The sequence below is a fragment of the Bombyx mandarina genome, chromosome 15 (assembly GCF_030267445.1).
Source record: "Bombyx mandarina strain Sakado chromosome 15, ASM3026744v2".
In the NCBI taxonomy this organism is placed as follows: domain Eukaryota; kingdom Metazoa; phylum Arthropoda; class Insecta; order Lepidoptera; family Bombycidae; genus Bombyx; species Bombyx mandarina.
Window position 1 is genome coordinate 5,216,445 of NC_143221.1, and position 20,256 is coordinate 5,236,700.

The window sequence follows — 20,256 nt, forward strand, 5'->3', positions numbered from 1 at the left end:
CTAATCACACATTTCAATTTAATTCAAGAAAATTTATGGTAATTTTAAACATTAAAAGGCCAAGGTGAATGCAAACTAAATAACTATAATAATTGAATTAATTAAGCTTAACATAGTTTTATAATGAATGTTTACAGTAGATATATTTCAGTAAACAAACGGTAGATCAACACTAATCTCTTAACGCACTTTTATTCTATATATTAATACGTGAAGCAAAAACTTTGTATCCCTTTTTACGAAAATTGCGCGGACGGAGGAGTATGAAATTTTCCACATTTATAGAGAATATAGAGAAGAAGTGCACAATGCTAATATTTTTTTTAAATAATGCATAAAAGATACAGTAAATCAATAAAGAAAACATTACACACACTACATACCATGTATTTGACGCACACACGCATGCATACTATTTATTGTCAAACTTTTGTTCTTGACGTCTGTTGTCAAATTGAGAATAGATTAAATATTGTTTGTCTTTGTTAATATTTTTTATACTGTAGTCTTGGCGAAATTTGTGATTATAGAAGTATAAAATACAATCATAATAGAGTACAAACTTACAATTCCAATTAATTATAGTCGAATTTCGACTACTGCGGGATCTCTAGTCATTATAAATAACGCCACACAATGTTTTGTATCGTATTGTTATGAATACAATTAATCGACGGAATGACTTCTACTTTTCGTTAAACTAAGAGTTTATGATGGATAATAAACGACCCTCAAACATTTAGCTATTTCTGAAGCGAGCAGTTAATGAGTATTGTTTGCTATTGTGTATAGTTAAGATAAGGTTTTTGTCATGTCATCGTTACATAAGCATTAAGGTATTGTATGTGGTTGAGGTTAAATGCCATAGAGAACAATGAAAAGTACATAAAATTATATTTGCACTGATCACTGTTCTAATAATACCTTTTAACATATAATTTTTAGTATAAATTGTATATTCTCATAATAACAAACGGAAGACAACTCACACACGGTCACCTAGTCTCAAACTCTATTTACATTACATTAAACATAGGCTCTGATGTTTTATACATTAGTCATTTTAGAAAGGGTACTACTACTTGTCTAGGTTTAATGTAGGTGTTGAGAATATAAAATAATATAATATATATATATATATAAAAAAAAAAAGGTGTTGAGAATATGAATGTCACGGCATTGAGGAACATTATTATTAGAATATAAAGGTCTAGAGTCTTTGTATATACTTAGAGCTACATTCACTTTAGAGTTGAAAAAACCGGTCATCGCCCTCGGCGAACCCGTCGCATGCGACGAAGGGCTCGACGAGTAAATTAACCCATAGACACAGCCCATTTCCGATCCGGTGGTAGATTCTGCGAAGCACTGCTCTTGCTAGGGCCAGTGTTAGCAACACTTCCGGTTTGAACCCCGTGAGCCCACCTACACGTTAAGGCGAAGCTGAAATAGCCTCTCAAGGCTATCAACATGGTAGGACAAAAAATGAAAAAATTTATAGACGTAGCCATTAAAATCTTTCTTACCAGAATGTACAGCGACATCATCTTCCACGTCGAGGTACCCTCGACGAATACTGAGAGGACTGGTTGCAATTTGTGCTTCATTCCTCTTAATCAGTGCTCCTATCACCTCAGTTTCCCCACCGTTATCATCAACAAATTTTCCATAATCTTCGGTTAAATTAGTAACTACAGCTAATCTGTCTTCAAGTCCTTCCTCTATATTCCTGGCAGTTATACTACGGAGTAAAGAATTGCTTCTAGATAGTTTTGTACTTCGAGATCGACGAATGAAGTTCAGTCCGGATATTTTGCCGGGGCTTTTGTTAGGACTTTCAGGTGTAACCGTTATTCTAGGTGTCCTAAATATGGAAGAAGAACTGCTGCTTCCTCGGATCGGTGATGGCACAATAAGGTTTTGTGGTAACGTCTGAGATTTTTCTTTTGCAGGAGACATCGTTATTTTTGGCGAATCAGGTATCAATGACAGATTTGAATTCATAATGTTACTTTTATTAGTAATATTAGTTGCAGAAGTATTTAATTTATTATTTGAGATCGAACCTCCTAAAGGGGTATAAATTCTATCATACCGAGGTTCACACGAAGTTGTACTCCGTAATCTTGGTTTCTGTCGTCTGAATCCGCTTTCGACGACTAATCTGGGACTCGTCAGAGCGGGTCTAGTTAACGCTTCATTAGAACTCGCCGTCGATGATATAGGTCGATGGAAGCGTCGTCCGGGACTAAATGCACTAATGTCACTTTCGCTTTCCGTGAAAGATGAGTCACCGTGCGGCGACATTTGCAACCGGTAGCTCGCAGTTAAATTCTGACGTTTGGGTTTTGCTGTCACGAGATCAATATTTTCGCCTGATATGAGGGCTTCCTTTTCTTCAGGAGTCAAAGGTAGATAATTGTCGAAGCTTTCGAACAATGGTACATAGAAGACAGATCTTCGCCTGACTTGTTCGTCGTCGGTAGCCACGGCGATTGGCGACAGTTCGCTCGACATGGTCCTGTCTGCCGGATGCACGCCGCGTTAACTCTTGCCCACTACAAAGTCATCGCGCTGCATCCTCGAATCCATTCGTTTTACTGTTTCCTTCGCAACGTTCACTACATATTCAAATTCACACTTAATATTTATAGTATCGGTTTTCACTGCATTATTTGATATTTAGCACTCACATGATTTTAATCTGTTAATCGGTGTAAATATTATTATAAGATGTTGGTATTTTAGAATAACTAAGTAATGGACGTTTTAGTGTTATAAACAGATTACGAGTACATTAAGGTTTTATTTTGTACATTGTAAAAAGAAATTCAAGTTGAAACTTAAAAAAATACTATAACACATATCAAGTGTACTGGCCTCGAGTAAGTATAGACCGTTACTGTATGCAAGTTGAACAGTTTTGGTTTATCAAAACACGATAAGATTATACTGCAATCAAAACCTATTCAACTCGTTCAATCAATGAAAGTGTTTTAAAAAGAGCTCGACTGAAACTTGTTTTAAATTAAAATACATCATACTGTGAATAGCGGGAAAGAAAATTGACTTAAATAACTCAAATACTTAGGGTTTTACTTTTGTTATTACTTGTATTTTTTTATATTATATTTATATTATCAATGTAGTTTAATTTAGAACTTTACTAGCGATATTTAGTATTTTATGACTATATGAGTTTATATTTATCAACTATTTATTATCAAGAAGATTTAAATGACCGATTGAAACAGTACTTTTGTTCCTGATTTGATGTTTTTATTTCTGTGTTTATTTATTAAAATTATATTTCTATTTCCTTCAAACCACTATGAAAAATAGGTAACACTACTTAAGAACTTTTGACTGCCTACGTACGATTATGCAGAACTCTAAGAGCGGCGTATGTGTATTTTCATACGTTTGTATGTATATATGTATGTATGTATGTATTTATGTATGTATCTATGTGTGTACATTTAGAACGCCCCACATTGGCGTGTATGTGTACCTGAATCACAATTAGACAAGGAATCAGTTAATTAAATTAACAGTTGTGTGCATGGGCGAATCATTTTGAAAATCATACGTTTTAATTTATACGACCTTCATGTTTATATTCTTTCACAATTCACTTTTTATTGACCTTTTAGGCATACGAGTATACTGCCCACCTGATGGTGAGTGGTTATTGGAGCCCAAAGACATCTACGACGTAAATGCGCTACCCACCTTGAGATATAAGTTCTAAGATCTCAAGTTACAACGGCTGCCCCGCTCTTCAAACCGAAACGCATTACTACTTCACGGCAGAAATAGGCAGGGTGGTGGTACCTACCCGCGCGGACTCACAAGAGGTCCTACCACCAGTAAGTTATTATCGCACATGGACGTCAATAATGCCGAGGACAGAGCCGCTGCTTATCGCTGAGTGGCGAGCGATTCGATAGTAACAACGACGTGATCTTCTTTCACAATTCCTCAGAACACTCCCCGTGAAACATATGGTACAAAACACAGAGAAAACCAAAGTCCCTCCGTAGACCCAAAAATTCCAAGCGATGAGAATGGAATTTACGCCAATCCTAACAACGGACCTCTTCTGTATGGAGTCAAATGATATTTGCAAGTCTCGGCCCACAGTAATACCGATTTGCTCTGTTGAGAACTCCCAGCATTTATGACACCAACTTGGTTTTGGCCTTCAAATGACTCCGATATTAGACATAGCTCGAAAGGTCAACCCCAAGTATTGTAACTCGTGGAACACCGCAGTTTCAGATCATTCCTATTCATCTCTTTAAAGCGTTATATTAATTGAAAACATTTTAGTAGTCATTGGAAAAATCTAGGCTTTCACTTATGATTAAGCCCGTTAAGTTGTCGTTTGTTCTGCAGTATATACGGAAACTTATAATATTGCTTTTAGATAGATAGTTTTAAACCGCAAAGTCATATATGGCCTACGAATAACGTTGACGTTTCTCTTAGTATATTCCCTAATATACTTGTCCTTATATATATGGAGTATTTTATTTATTATTTAGTTATTTTAATACATGTTCTAAAATTTCGGTAGTTAAATTTCAAAAAGAATTGGACTTTTAATTTGTTGATTAAGTTGGCTATAATTGATACCAAACACATATTAAATACATGTGTAGATATAATCTATAGGATACATTGGTCTATACGCTGCTAGAAATCGATGTGCAAAAAGTACATAATTAGAGCTTCAAAAGTGTTCAAATTCCAATAAATTTGTACTGAGAATTCATTTACTAAATAAAAAAAAGGGTTTTTCACAAATAGTAATCATAGTAATGTAAAGATGAAAAATAATTTGAGCATTCCCAAACACATTAGCTATTCTTATTGTATATAGAACAGTTATCCTGACCTATTTCCTTTCACTGATTTGAAGAAAAAAAAATTCAATAAAATCACACCGCATAATTTCTACACAAAGATACGAAATAATTGACTTGTCATTACGATTTCAGAATCAAATTACTATTCTAAAGACGTTCTTTATGTTCGTTGTCGTGCAAAGACACGCAAAACAACTCACCGGATGTCATGAGCAGGGGCAGGGAGCGTACGAAATCTCGAATCGAAATCAACTATACAAAACCGAAGCTTGCGGAACGAATGAGTTTGGACGGTGAATTAACCGAGATTCTGTATGTTTGTAATCACTTTAATGTTATAGTGTGAGAATGTTAAAAGCTTTTTGCAAATTAGCCGTAGTTTCTAATTTAAAACAAAACAAAGAAATAACATAAATAGTATGTCTTTCTAATTTTGCGAGTTTTATGTTGTAATTCCACTTAAGAACTAGGACTAGATTCTAGAAGAAGATACTAGAAGAACTAGATTCCGTGAAGCACAGCTCTTGCTAGGGTTCGTGTTAGCAACATCGTCAGGTTTGAGCCCCGTGAGCTCTCCTATTAGTTAAGGTTACGCTGATATGGTCTCTCTAGAGTCTAGACTATTAGCTTAGATAGGAAAATTAAAAAAAAATAAAAATCCTTGTGTATACTAGGTAGGAAAATAAATAAAACAGAAAAAGTTGTTCGTGAACAATCCTTAGATATTCTTATATGTATTGAGAATATGTTGTTGATTTTTCAGAAATATTGAGCCCCCTACAGTCGTACCACTCGAAATGAATAAACCGAGTCTTACTCGTTAGGCCATGAACGCTTCTGCAACCCGCGTTAAGCCACAACAACATTAATGTGGTTGTGAAATTAAACCTACCAAGCTCAAACAAATGCTACGCAACATAAACACAGTTAAGATTGTTACACTTGTATGATACTATTTATCTGCCATAAAAATCGACAAGACCGTTTCTAAGTTGTGAAATTAGATCTCAATTTCTCAATCCTAAACAAACAAGAGTTAATCCCACATTCCAAGTTAAGTGGTAAATAAACAACAACTCAGATTACAGATTTTTCTTTTCTTGTTTATTACGAAGTTTAAGCAGGTACAAATTCTAACTTTGTATTTGCTAAGTGGCAACTTGTGGAACGCAGCGGTGTTTAGCTAATCAGTTTTCAGTGTATTTTAGTGGGAACAAGCGAGATTTAATGCGTAAATACAGTTGATGTGTACGTGACAACATGCAAACGTTACAGTTTCATTTGACATTCTCTGCCCATAAATCATTGTAAAATCTAGTTAATAGTTAATTTTTCATTAAGGCTTTTCATGTCGAGGGAATTTTTTTAATATGCACCACAAGAAATAAATTACGTGACGTCAGAGAGATTTAATAAGCCCCGGAGCTGCCAATAATTTTATTATACCGGATATCATGAGTCTGCGTTTATTACGTTACCGTTTATTACGTTACGTTTATAACGTACGTTATATTATATTATATTAAATTTCGAGACATGGGATTTGTGGGGTTCGATGTTCTTTTTTTGAAACAAACATAGGCTTTATAGCAGACACAGATTCGAACCTGTCGGTTGCTTTTTGTTTTTTTTTTTGGATGATTACTCTACGCTATAATTTTGAAAATAATTCTTTAAAGAGATTTTATCCTATCTCATCTACAATATTGAAGTAATGAAACCCCTATTTTAAGTTGAAATTTAATTGAAACATAATCCTAATTAAAATTTACGTTTCATAGAATTTGAAACCTATCTATGTTCCCTAATAACAATTCACTATCATACGTATATTTTCCTTTAGAATGAAAATAAAAATGGCACAATTCAACGCAGAAGCCGTACCCAACTACTAGATTACGTTTAATAAAATTTATATATGAAAACAAAAGGAATATAACTCGTGAGTGGCGCGGCGGCGGCGTGACTAACGCGCCGGTGTTGTGATTGTGGACGTTAAAACAAAAACAAGACCTGTGATTTAAATATGAAGAAAAAAGCTACTTCAGCTTATCGCAGCAGTTCAGGCTTCTATTTATTAGATATCCTCCAGATCAAACGAGAAATGGTAAAAACGCCTATTTAGCGAAACTTATTTTGAAGGACATTCGACATCAGATTTGTTTTGGTATCCACACTGATTTAGATATAATAAAATCTGAACAGTGTATCACGACTCTGTTCCGCATTTCTGAGTGGTATGCTCAGTTAATAATATTACGTCTATGTTCGTGATTCAAGGCAGCGCAGCGATCGTAGCCAGCTCTGCAACCTCTCTGCTATGTGTAAATAGGTCTTTCAACTCTGCGGTCTTTATATCACACATACAATAAAACACGGATGTTATTCTGATTTCTTGGGATATTGAGTTTTATGAATGATATTAGGATCGAAGTTCTGGATGACAGCGGGTAATTTTATACTTTGATGTATTTCTGCGAATCGATGTTTCGGAGAAAGAATAACAATGAATTTACAAAGAAACGAGATAATTGATATGTTATTGTTGCTTTTATGCTTGTATCAAAGGTAGAACCTTTTCTACATAAATGCATAGATGTAAACCTCAAAAATAACCCACACAAGATTACTGTGTACAATATTATGAACAATTTCTTTTCACACCAATACCCCACGAGCGAAATACGCAAGTGTGTGAAATATGAACACAGAAACGAGCAATATGTACGTCAGGAGTATTATTTCTCACGGGATCCTCTCTTGAATTATTTGACAGAGTTATCTACACAATTCTATCATAGATTTACATGTAACATAAAAAATGTAAACATTTTACATCATCTTTGTTACAAATTTTAAACAAAAAAACTTGTGTTTTAATTAAGCATTACCTAACAATGTATTATATATTTGTGAAAGTAAATCCCGCTTTTCAAAGCGGAACATATTATTATTGCTGCTCACAGCGACTCAATTCCTATATGCGCGGCTAAAGATTTCTTCATTCGCGGATTAAATTGGTACATCGGCACATACACGTTGATAAGAAGGATTCCAATATTGAAGTTAGCCGAATAACCTTTGTAAACGAGCTTTTCCAAATTCAGTTTTGATGTGAAACAGCTATAGCCGCACGTAAAACCGATTTCTGGCGTGGCGACGCGTCGCCATGCGCAATCGACTGTGCGATTCTCTCCCACTCGATCCGGCGTTAAGCCATCTCTCTCGTTACACTGAGCTCGGATACCTATAGTGCATACTCCGTAGTGTATACAGTGTTGTTTACTACACAGTACGCATAACCTGTGTTTTACTTGAAAACAAATTATTTTTTCGTAATGTTTTATTTTATCATTATGACATATTTAGTTCCTATCACAATGTGTTCTTTTCTGCATATTACTTTTACAAAATAATGTCGATGTTTCACATCTGCCAGGCGTCCCGTGACGGCTCACATTTTTTTGTATTCGCGGCATATTTACGGAACATATACCCTGCGAATAAAGAGCTTTTACTGTATTTCTAAGATAAAATGAAAACAGCATCTTGGTTTCGATATTTCCTTCAATATTTCGCAAGTTATTCCAACCGCGTGCCCGCTGACAGAAACGAATACCATGAGCCTAACAACCGCTGTTGTTTCGTAATTCATTGCAAACAATAATATTGTGGTAAGGCCGAAGTTAATTACGTGTTTGTGATCTTACTTATTAGTCTATGACCTTTGTTTTATTGTGTAAGTACCTCTTAAAAAAATGTTTTTTATGATTTTATTTCAGTGATTAAAAAACGCAATGGCAGATGGAAATTTTAGTAATTTTACTTGCCATTATTGTTTTGCTTAATATCAAACAATGTTTTAAATAATTCAAAATAAATAAAGAACGTATTCCTTGCAAGAAAATTCAACCTTCCTTCAAAATACACAGTTATAAGGTATTCATAATATATTATTATAAGTTCCATATACATACATATATATATGTGATAACCACGTTACACTATATAGGTCGACCGCAAATTCATTTGGTAATCAACCGACATATAAAAATGCATTCGGATTCCCTATATATATATATACTTCATTTCGTGATTCATCGGAAACCGTATCGAAAACGAACATCACTCCTAATTAATCCTGTTAATTGAACCGTTTTCCGTAAACACGGTTATGTCCTTGATATTCTGTATTTTGTCTAACTTTAAGCTGATTACAATTTATAGCAACGGCTATGCTCCAAAATAATTTACAATTTACTACCTAATATCACTACGAAACAAAGGTATTTTTTGTAATATCCAAAGCAATAATTTTGGATTTGAAATTATCATATTCAAATAACATCTACAACTATCCGAAGACGCTGAAGACGCACGATATTACTTTTACTTCCGCGGGATAACTGGACAAGCAAGGTACATCCATTGAAAGCTGGTTCATCGACAGTGCACGAAGACCGTAAAATGTTTGTTTAACAGATGCAAGCGTAAAAGTAGCGTATAGCCAAACTTTCAAGTATCAAAGTAAATTTAAACTGAACAGATACCAAGTTCAAAGGTTTACAAAAGCGAAGTTAATTTTAGATGATTGTTAAAAAATTTATGAAGCATTCAATATGCAGCAATTTGTCTTTAACGAGCGATTCCCCCGTCTAATTGATTATTTCTATCACTAAACGACTGATTGCGATATCAAGAGAGGGGTGCTCAAAGTCATCCATCAAGCGTAATGTAGGTAGGTATCAGAAATATCAGGGTAGAGTGAAGTCAATTACTTTGGGAGTATTTCTCAACTTTGTGATAGATATGTATGTTTGTACCGATAGGAAAGTAACAATAATCATATTAACCTCTGTTTTATTTTCGTTCTATCCAACAAATTTTCGAATTTTAAATAGATAAATTAATGATTATACGCTTACAAAAGCCTCACAATAATAAGCCCTTGATATTGGGGTGGCGAAGAAAGCAAATAAATTGAAACTTTTTCTTCTTGTTATCCGACCAGAGATCATATATTGCGTGACGTGTATGCTGCCTCATCTACCTTGAAACACGAGATGAAAGTTATGATATCTTTAAATAGCGGTCTTTAAATTCTTTAATTCGGAATTCACGATTGCTTCTTAGAACACTGAAACAGTGGTATTGTCAACTTTTTAGAAACATTCGTTTATGCATCACATAGTTATAATAATGTGTACCTAGTCAGGTCATAAATTCTGTCACATGTTTAATGTAAAATAATTGAAACAAGTTTATTCATTATGTAACCATTCACATACCAAAATGAACTTAACAAAACATAGATTCTTATGACACTAAAGTTTATTCAAAATGACCTCCGTGATTTTGAATACAGGCCTTCAATCTGCGCGGCCAGTCGTCTATCGCAGCACGAACGAGGTCCATGTCAATATCGGCGGCTGCCTTAAGGCATGGACATTAATCAAGGATGTCTTGAGTGACTCCAAATTGGGATGAGGCTTTGAGCACGCCTTTTCCTCCAAGTGTTGCCATATCTTGTAATCTAACGGATTCAAATCTGGACTGGAGGAGGGCCAGTCTTCGTGCCGGATGAAGTCGATTTCACGCGCCGCCAGCCACTCTTGTGTGCTCTTCGCTCTATGAGCTGGCGCCGAATCTTGTTGGAATACCCAGTGCCTGTTATTGAACATGATATGAGAAACAGGTTCCACAAGGTTCGTCAGGACTGTATTTTGATACACAACTGCATTCGTTTTTACACCTTTCTCACAAAAATGTACCTGTGTTAAGCCCCAGTAAGAAACTCTCAACCATACCATGAGCGAGGATGGAAAATGACCTCGTTGGACACGCAGAATACGGTTGCTCGCTTCTTCACTACTGTGTGCGTACACCTTATCATTTTGTTTGTTGTAGCTCTCTTCTACGGTAAAAATTTTTTCATCCGAAAAAATAATTTCCCGATATTTTTTTCCCGCGTACCGCTTCAACAAAGCGCGGCATCTCTTCGGTCTCAGGTCCATTAGACGAGCATTAAAACGATGTCCTGTTTTTCTTCGATATACCCGAAACCCTAAGTCTTCATTTAACACCCTTTTCACCGTGTTTCTGCTTAACCCCATCTGAAGGGCCAACAGTTTCTGCTTACGTTTGGGGTTTCTTTGAATTCGCGCCTTCACAGCTTTTATCACTGCTGGAGTCCTAACAGACCGAGGGCGACCACTTCTTGACCTGTCATCTACACTAGAGTCTTCATTGTATCGTTTGATGGTACGATAAACGAATCTTTTGGTTATATTCAAATTTTTCAGTATGTTAAAAAATTGAATTGGCGCGTAACCGCAACGATGCAACGCAATAACTGCAACACGGCCTTCTTTAAGCGTCCACTCCATATTTAAAAATGAGTAAAATTCTAAAAGTATACGTTTTTATTTTCATGAACAATTCGAAATTCGAATTCAATAAACTTTTTTGTGGCCAGCATTCTAAAAGAAAAGTTTTTACTGTGTGACAATACTTATGACCTGACTAGGTATATATCTCAAAATAAATTTGAGAGCATTCTAACAAATCATTGAACAGCCATGGTTATTAGGTTAGCACTCTCCAAGTGTAAATAATACAAAAGGACCGTTACATATGGCAGACAACTATCATACATGGCGCACATGTCGTGTTTGCGCTTTGACGCCGACCCTAAAGTACTGTTACACAAATTTAGGACGTAATTACATCGATCATCTTCATTATTACGTACCTTCATTTGTGACTAAGAAATCAAATTTCGATGAATCGATTCTTCAGAATAATTAACAATTAGTTATTAATAATAATAATAATCATTTATTTCAGATCAAATTTTTATCCATGTATGAAAATAGAATTTTGAGATGCATATATTTATTCCGCCACATGTAGGCGATTCCATGTTAAGAAGACTGGACAATCCATCTCTATTCTGTTCTCCACGTTTTTTTTTCGAATTCGTTTTTCTATCCGCGGTAACATCAAAAGACACTCGTTTAGGAATATCAACTGTGTCAACTCTCACCCCCGGGATATAGGGCATGCAGTGGGTCAAGATAAAAACCCTTAGTTACGCTTGTGCACGTTGCGACAAGACAAGAAAACGAGGGCAAGAACGTAACTGCCAAGCAATTTTTACGAACAAAACTTTTTACATTAAATACACGTGCGATGTGGTCAAACGAGCGAATGTGCAAATGCTTGTGTTGTTACTAACACAAAAACGAGGGTGAACATTTTGTGCTTCGTTTTCGAAGCTTGCGTTCGTAAACTGAGTCAATAAATAATGTTACTAAAAACAAATTGGCTTACGTACAGTATAACAAGAGTAAATTAAGTACAAGGTCTTAGGGTTTTTAGTAATTCAAATAGTTAATTCTAATATACCCAATTGAATATTAAATATATAGTCACAATTTTAGGCCACTAAAATTTTATTCCGAGTCAATCAAAGCTTTCTATAAATTGCCGGACGATATTTCTCTTGATAAACTAATTACTAGTGTTCGCCCAGTCAACGTAATTTGACCACATTCACTGACGCCTCAAGATCAACATTTATTTTATGTATTCAAATTTCTCTTTTGTTTTGCTATTTATATGTCGGCGCAAATATGACTATTTACCTACTGATCATCAACTAATTACTCTGTGATAAGAAATTGATGTTAAACAGTTCCTTTTATTGTAATTTCAATACTTTAAAACGTGTTTGAAAAACGTGTAAACCCGCTCACGTGTTTGAAAAACGTGTAAACCCGCTCACGTGTTTAAAACGTGTCAACACGCTCACGGGTACGAAGCCCCATAAATACGGCCGTGCTGTCTAGCACTGATTGATTCGTGTCCGAGCCGTTGTACTGTACGGATATCTCTGTAACGTTGTTATGCTTCTCGTGCAATATACGAAGTTTTCGTGAAGTTCTCGTAAAGTTTTGTTTCGGAAACCCAAACATGAGTCATTCGTCAAGAAAGTGATGACCGCGACGTCAGCGGTGCTGACGTCACACTTTTTAAAAACACTACGGACGTCCCTACTCCGTCATATATTTATTTGTAAAAGTGTGAGAAACTTGAAATGTTTTTTTTTTATTATTATCAACAAACTGAGGAGAAAAAAGAACTCAACTGTTTTTGTGTAATTATGTTTATATTTAAATAAAGGAATTTCTATGAATACCAAAATAGAGTTCAAAGGTGGAAAACATAAACCAGTTCAGAATGATGCAAGCAAAGCAACGTGAGCAACAGAACGTGGTCGAAGCCGGCGTTGTGCAATAACGATTTTCTACGCTACCGAAAATGTTTAGACAGAGGGGAGGCGTGAAGGTTAATGTTTACCTTCTTCACTGTTTTTCTTAATATATATTTATAGAAGTTTCCGTTATATTGTTACTATATTCTACATAAACAAAAACAATGTTTTTTTTGTTGTGTAGTTGATCACACAACTTTTCGGCAAATATAGGCAGATGATTTTAGAATACAAATTAATAAATTTGGCGTATTTTATTTTAGCGTGTTTATATATCGTTATTGACAAAATTTCTATTTTCTAATTGCTAATCTAATCACAGCACAATATATAATAACTTGGAGAACATCTGACTTCTTATCTATGAGGCCACGGCCGATTCAAGCGGATGTGAATTTTAATAACATTCATCTTGTATCTGGAATTAATAGTTAATTAATTACTTTCACTAAAACTGAGAGCTAAAAGGCGAAATGATAGAAAAAAGCTGCAAAATTACTGTTTTTAAAACATATTTTCTTTCACCATTTATTGCCAAAAATGAGTATCTTTTCAAAGGAGTATCTAGACAGATGATTACTATGTTGATGACGATTTATTTTAAAACTGAACTCTCGCCCATAGATACATGTTATAGAATGACAATAGTCCGTTTTATATTAATAGTAACGGTGCCGAGGTTTGCCTTTGATTCCACAGTTGTACCTTCACCAGCACAAGGTCACTGACACTGTGACAACATCTAATGAACCTTCTGATGCAAATGCTTTCAACCAACGTACTTAATCAATGATCAGAGGCGTGGACTTTATTAAAAGGTCAATTATATCAATTTCCAATTATTAGTTTTTGTTTTATTATGTAACCACCTTAGAGTTTGTTGGAAATAAGTGATCCATATCCAAGGGGCACGACCAGTTTTTTGCTACATCAGTAATCGAAACACTAGAGATGCGCTAGATTAAGATAACTTGGAAAGCTTTAACAAACCTGTAGACTTCGATTTGTAGTCAAACAAGAGGATTAATGTTGTACGCAGTATTTAAATGTTACCGCCACAGTTCCCAAGTTGGTTAATCTGCAGATCTTTACAATAATTATCAGTTTTGTTTTTTGTTCGTGAAAGTTATCTATACTAATATTATAAAGAGGAAAGATTTGTTTGTTTGTTTGTTTCGAATAGGCTCCGAAACTACTGGACCGATTTGAAAAATTATTTTTCCATTAGAAGCCGACATTGTCCCTGATGAACATAGGCTACTTTTTTAAATTTTTTTTTTTGGTTTCATGTGTGTTTTAATGTTTCCGAAGCGAAGCGAGGGCGGGTCGCTAGTAGTTTAATATTCCCAAACCTCAAATCATGATGATATTTATAATTTAACACACTGACAATTGGATATGTACCTACATATCTTAGGTAGATAGTACAATCTAGTTTCATAAGATCTCGATGTCATTTCTTATGAAAATATATTTCAAGGACGGAAAACTCACAAATTTTGATAAGGTTTTCTAGTGTTTGTAGATAATAAGTTCGTGATAGTGCTCATATTTTGTTTGCTAATCTTATCATAATATATAATAAGCTTACTGTTTTCGTTAGCAGTTTCATTATTTACACCGATTTCTCCAAATTAAAGGGGGAATTAAAGATCTGTCAATTTTCTTTAAGACTTTAATTGAGTACTTAACGTTCACAATGTTTGTCTTATTTCATTTCAATAACATCCAATTATTTTCATGGGATAATGATGACATTCAAATTATAATGAATCATCATCAAGTTGTGGCTTGCATTTTGAACTTAATCGCACGAAGAGATCAAATGACTCATTGATTATTTTGTACTCAAAACTTACAGAAATACGTACTAAAGGTAAATGAAGTTGAAGTTGAACACAATTGAATGTAATCTAATAGCTGTCAAACTTGGGTTATGAATTAATATTTAATATTATAGTTGAATGTCTTCGACGGTAAATTTCAGTATTAGTGTGAGCCTAAGTACCTAGTCACCGTCGGGAAAATGAATCACACAGTAACTGATTCGGCCATTCTGTAGTATCGAAGTTGTATGCAATCCTATTAAATGAACTGTAAAACAGAACAATACTCGGTAATGTCGGTGTATCTACTAAATTCATTGATGCAATGAGTTCCCATCGACAATTGTAAAAAAATGTACACAAATAAACTGTCTAAAGAATACAGGTTTATATTGACAGAGCCTTATATATTTGTATTTTATAAGTAATTTCAGACGGAAATCTGACGATTAGAGGATACTAAAAACTGTATTTTAAAATGAATAACTTTGAAGTTTAGCGAATAGGCAACACCTGCTCAGTCTGTAAAACGACACCTGCAGACCGACAGTTGGTTAACAAAAAACGACCGCCCCTAGTCAAATGGGAGGCAAAGCTTTTTCTCTTGGTAAAATTCGTTTTAAATTATATAACAATTAATCTCATATCTTAGTTTCAATAGATTACGTAAAACATCGCTGAAAACGTGAACAGTAGTCCAGCGCGTGGGTGTAGACGCACATGGGTCCGGTTTGGCGATACGCCGGCGGTCAGTCTGGAATGTGACCCAGACCCGATGGGACCCGAACTGGTGAGTCATATGAACGAACTTTTATAACTGTTGCCGCCAACGACCCCGTCTATTTAGAAAGTCCACGGCGTGGGTGCATCGGCATTAGGGATTACACTACACCTACACGATTGAACGTAAGTTATCATATGAGAAAATTCTATTAAAAATATTTTACAACGAAACCTTTTCAATACGAAAGTGATTAGTTCAAGTTTGAAGAATAAATATTAAATAAAAAAACAAGTTAAAAGTGTAAAAATAAAAAAATAAAAAAATCTGAGCATCAAGTCCGACGTTGAAATAAGATTAACTTAAAAATTCTGAGCAATACGAAATTTCCAAACGAAACTTAAATTTATACGAGCCCCGTGTTTCACTTTTTACTTAAATAATTCGAAAGTTGTGAAGAACCAATCGCCCAAAAACAAATCGAAGTTCCCACATAACATTTTGTAAATGTTTATAAAATTGTCTGACGATACGTTTTGATACTATGGACGTTACGACTGATATCAAAATTACACAATTCCCGAGAGTATTCAAATGTCATAACTATCGCAAGGGTTGACGTAAATCCTCAAACGCATTCCATAAGGAGTTGTAACTCAAATTACAGGGTTATAAATTACAACGCACTTAAGAACTGACACGACATTCTATTAATTGTGCCTAGGTACATATAAACACTTTGACTCGTCCGATTTATACAAACATTTCAGATAAGGAGAATTTATATCCTAAGTTTGATCGAGTTTGAATAAAGTATGATTTGTAAGAAAGGACATTTTCAAAACAACACAGTCATGTATTTATGTATCACTAGCGATCCGCCCTCGCTTCGCTTCGGAAACATTAAAACACACATGAAACCAAAAAAAAAAATTAAGAAAAAATTAAAAAAAGTAGCCTATGTTCATCAGGGACAATGTCGGCTTCTAATGGAAAAAGAATTTTTCAAATCGGACCAGTAGTTTCGGAGCCTATTCGAAACAAACAAACAAACAAATCTTTCCTCTTTATAATATTAGTATAGAAAACATTTTTATCATTTATTTGCTGTAAAAAATTAACAGCAGTATTTTTCTGACCAGGTAGTTTTCGCTTGTGCACATGTTAAAAACAATACCACTTAGGGTAAAACCCCCAGAAGTCAGCCCCGCACCAGTACTCAGCCTTTATAGGTTTTATTTTGGTATATATAGTGTTGAAATGGACTTACACCATTGAAATAACGTTTAATCAAATCTATGTTCTCTTGTTGGTTACTGTGCACATCTAAGAACCGATAGCGTGACAGGTTGATCCTCTGTACTCGTTCATTTCCACTGCCGCCAACGAAAGGACAGGATGTGTCACTTTTGCTATTTTTTTCGTAAGGAAACGTGTTCGAGGTTTTGGTAAGTTTTTCTATGAATTTGTTGTAATTGCTGGTAGATTTTTATGTTATGTTGTTGTATAATGTTTTTTCTACGATAACATTAAGCATTAGAGGCATTTTATATGTTTATTTCGTTTCAATTTAGGGGGCCGACTTCTGGGTTAGGATTTGTTAAGGTTGATCCAGAAGTCAGCAGCAAGGGGCTGACTACTGGTTTTTTACGATTTTCTTAGAATTCGTCGAAATTAACACAGAGAATAGTCCTTGTTATTTGCTTTGGATTGAATATAACTCTTAGATGACCAAAATATTATTTTACCAGTAGTCAGCCGTGTATAAAAGTAAAATATATGCTGAGGGCTGACTAATGGACTATTAACTCCTATAGTCGGCCGTTAGTTCTATTGTGTAATATTGAACTTTAATGCATTTTAATAAGGATCAAGTTAAAATCTTATATTCTAGAGTTTCATAATGTCGAAACGACCAATCCACCAGTACAAAGAAGAGCAGTTGTCATAGGCTATGGCCGTGATCAGAAACGGGATGAAGATTAGAGAAGCTAGTCGAGTTTTTAGTGTACCACGAGGGACCCTACAAGATCGCCTGCATTTAAGAGTCCCAGAAGCACCTCGTAAAATGGGACCAGACTTAGTACTTACCAAAGACGAAGAAACTGCCTTGAAAGACTGGTGCATTACTTTGGCAGAATGTGGCTTCCCTTTAAATGTGATGATCCTTTATACCGGCCATAATATTATTTCCCAAGAAAACAGACCTAACCCATTTGTAAATAATAGGCCAGGGAAGAAAAGGAACTCATTTCTTAAACGAAATCCGGAGTTAAGAGAATCAAAATCGCTATCGATGTTTTAAACAAAGCAAATAATATGGTCGGTACTGAAAGCCTAAATTCTACAGTAAAATCAATTAGCCAGGCTGTCCAAATCGATACCTCAAGTTCTATTGATTCTAAAAATAGCGTCAGAATCCGTTGAAATTCTTCATGTTAGTTTGCCAGTTATAGGGGATTGCACATTGGACAATAATTTCATTAATTTAACCGAAAGTGAAGTACCCTCAAATGACTTCGAATTCATAACAGACTTTGAAGTCTTGCAACAAAGTCATGAAGTCCAAGAAACAGGAGCATCTGAATTTAATACGCAAGAAGATATAAACTGCGTCGAAGCATGTTCATGAACAGAAAAAGAACGAAATATTGATTAAAAAGCAGAAAAGAATGAAAGCTAAAAAAAGACTGAAGAAGAAAGACAAAAGAAGGAAGAAGAATTACAAAAAGGAAAGCTCAAAAGTTTTTGATGTCCAAAAAAGTATAAGTAAGAAGAAAAGTACGACATGCACAGTAAACAGAATAAGATGCGATTCGTGTGAAGAGGAATTGACTAATGACACAGATATAAACGACTTAAAAAATATTGGTTGTGACAATTGTCCTGCGTGGTATCATTTAAAATGTACTATATTTGCAGATGAAGACTATGAAAATGTCTATAATAAAGAATTTGTATGTCCAACGTGCAATAATAAGTAAAAGGCTGACTATAGGGTAAGACATGGCTGACTTGTGGAGAAATGAGGCTGACTACCGGTAAAAAGTGCCATATTTTGTTTAATATTGATTTTTTATATAATTCTAACAAAATTAAAAAAAAAATTGTATCTCTTGAGTAAAAATAATAAACAAACCTTCTGTAAAAAAAATTTTTTTCATTTAAAGTCTTTTATTTTTAAAAATACAGGTGAATCAAGTTAAGAATCCCACTAAAAGGCTGACTACTGGGTGTTTTACCCTATATGTATACGCACGATTGAAGGCAAAACGTGATTGCTGTCAAATAACAGGCTATTGTCTAACAATAACAGGACACGACCGAGAAGACTCGTTTTTGTGCAACAAGTCGAATGAAAAGTCAGTCGAGCAGCTTAGTTTTAAATATGTTATCCGTTATGGGCCTAGCCCTGAGGGAAAGGGTGACAACAAAAGGGGAATCTGACGATATGCAAATGAGGCAACGCCAACGCATGCTGGGACTGTTACGGTGAATAATACAAATTTTAAGTTAACCATAACTATCCGGAAACAGTCTTAGTTATTAAGCAACTTTAAGCAATTTTAGTGGTAATGTATTTGTTGTGACTACTTCAAACAAAGATAGATTTTCCATTTGGGGTGTTAAGTGCTTTTGTTTTTGTTTTCACTTTAAATCTAATGATAAATACTTGACCACAGTAAGGCCCGCTTTAGTTAATGTCGATTTACTCATTTTAAATATCTTTGAACAAAAAATCCGTATTGCTAAGTGATTTTATTTCTAGTTTTAATAATAAGCAAGTAAAGAGTTAGTTTTTCCAAAATTCCAACATTACAGTATTATGACAATAATTATATTATAATAAACATTACAATTTAAGTCCCATTAACGCAATCCAATAAAGTAATGCACTTTTTCACTGGGAACACAAAAATCACTTTCGATATTCGCGGTATTACAACGAAAAACAATGTCACAGAGAGCACGATAAAGCGCAACCGTCAACGCAGCGATCTCGCGTAACTATGTTGACAAGCGCTCAAAAAACGCGTTTCAGCCGCCATATTGGAACCGTTCGGACATCTTCGATTAACTTCGGCATTCTTCGTGTCTCTGACAACGATAATATGGGATACTAGAATACTTAGCTAATTTAATGTCGTTTTATTTTCCAATCGGCCTTTATGTGAACGAAATGATGTTCCTTTAAAATAAAACTGGTCTGTACATTAAAAAACACATAGTTTTTTAGTTCATTTTAACGCAAATTTGCCTCAAGGAGAACGAATGTTTCTAAGTTGACTGAGAAGCTATTAGGGTAATTATCGAAATGTGATCATTCTCATAAGTATATAAAGATTGGAACTAGCCAATATTTACAAATTCCAATCAAAAAGAAAACTGAAAAAGGCTATATCGAGGAGTGAAAGTTTATTTGGTTTAAGTGACATTTTTGCAACTTTACAGGAGAGCTATATAAAATTTAGAAAAAAACTACAACGAAAAAACTTCTTCAGCTATTTGAATGGGGTAAACTGGGTAAACTTAATTGAAGTTCAATAAAAAACATCGAACTTT

At 34.7% G+C, this 20,256-nt stretch overlaps 1 protein-coding gene across 17 annotated transcripts in view; it reads right to left on the reverse strand.

The window, feature by feature from the left end:
- The window catches only part of raskol (Ras GTPase-activating protein raskol), a 202,919-nt gene that overhangs the window by 23,645 nt on the left and 159,018 nt on the right, over positions 1–20,256 (reverse strand). The window contains exons 1-2 of one of the 17 annotated variants that reach the window (XM_028177618.2): positions 19,551–19,704; positions 1,527–2,704 (exon numbers count right to left, since the gene is read on the reverse strand). The exons of 15 other annotated variants lie outside the window; for them this stretch is intronic. In XM_028177618.2, coding sequence (XP_028033419.2) covers positions 1,527–2,517 — 991 coding nt within the window. In that variant the 5' untranslated portion in view covers positions 2,518–2,704; positions 19,551–19,704. Of the gene's footprint in view, positions 1–1,526; positions 2,754–19,550; positions 19,705–20,256 lie in introns of those variants that run through there. One more of the 17 variants, XM_089732877.1, reaches the window with a different exon arrangement.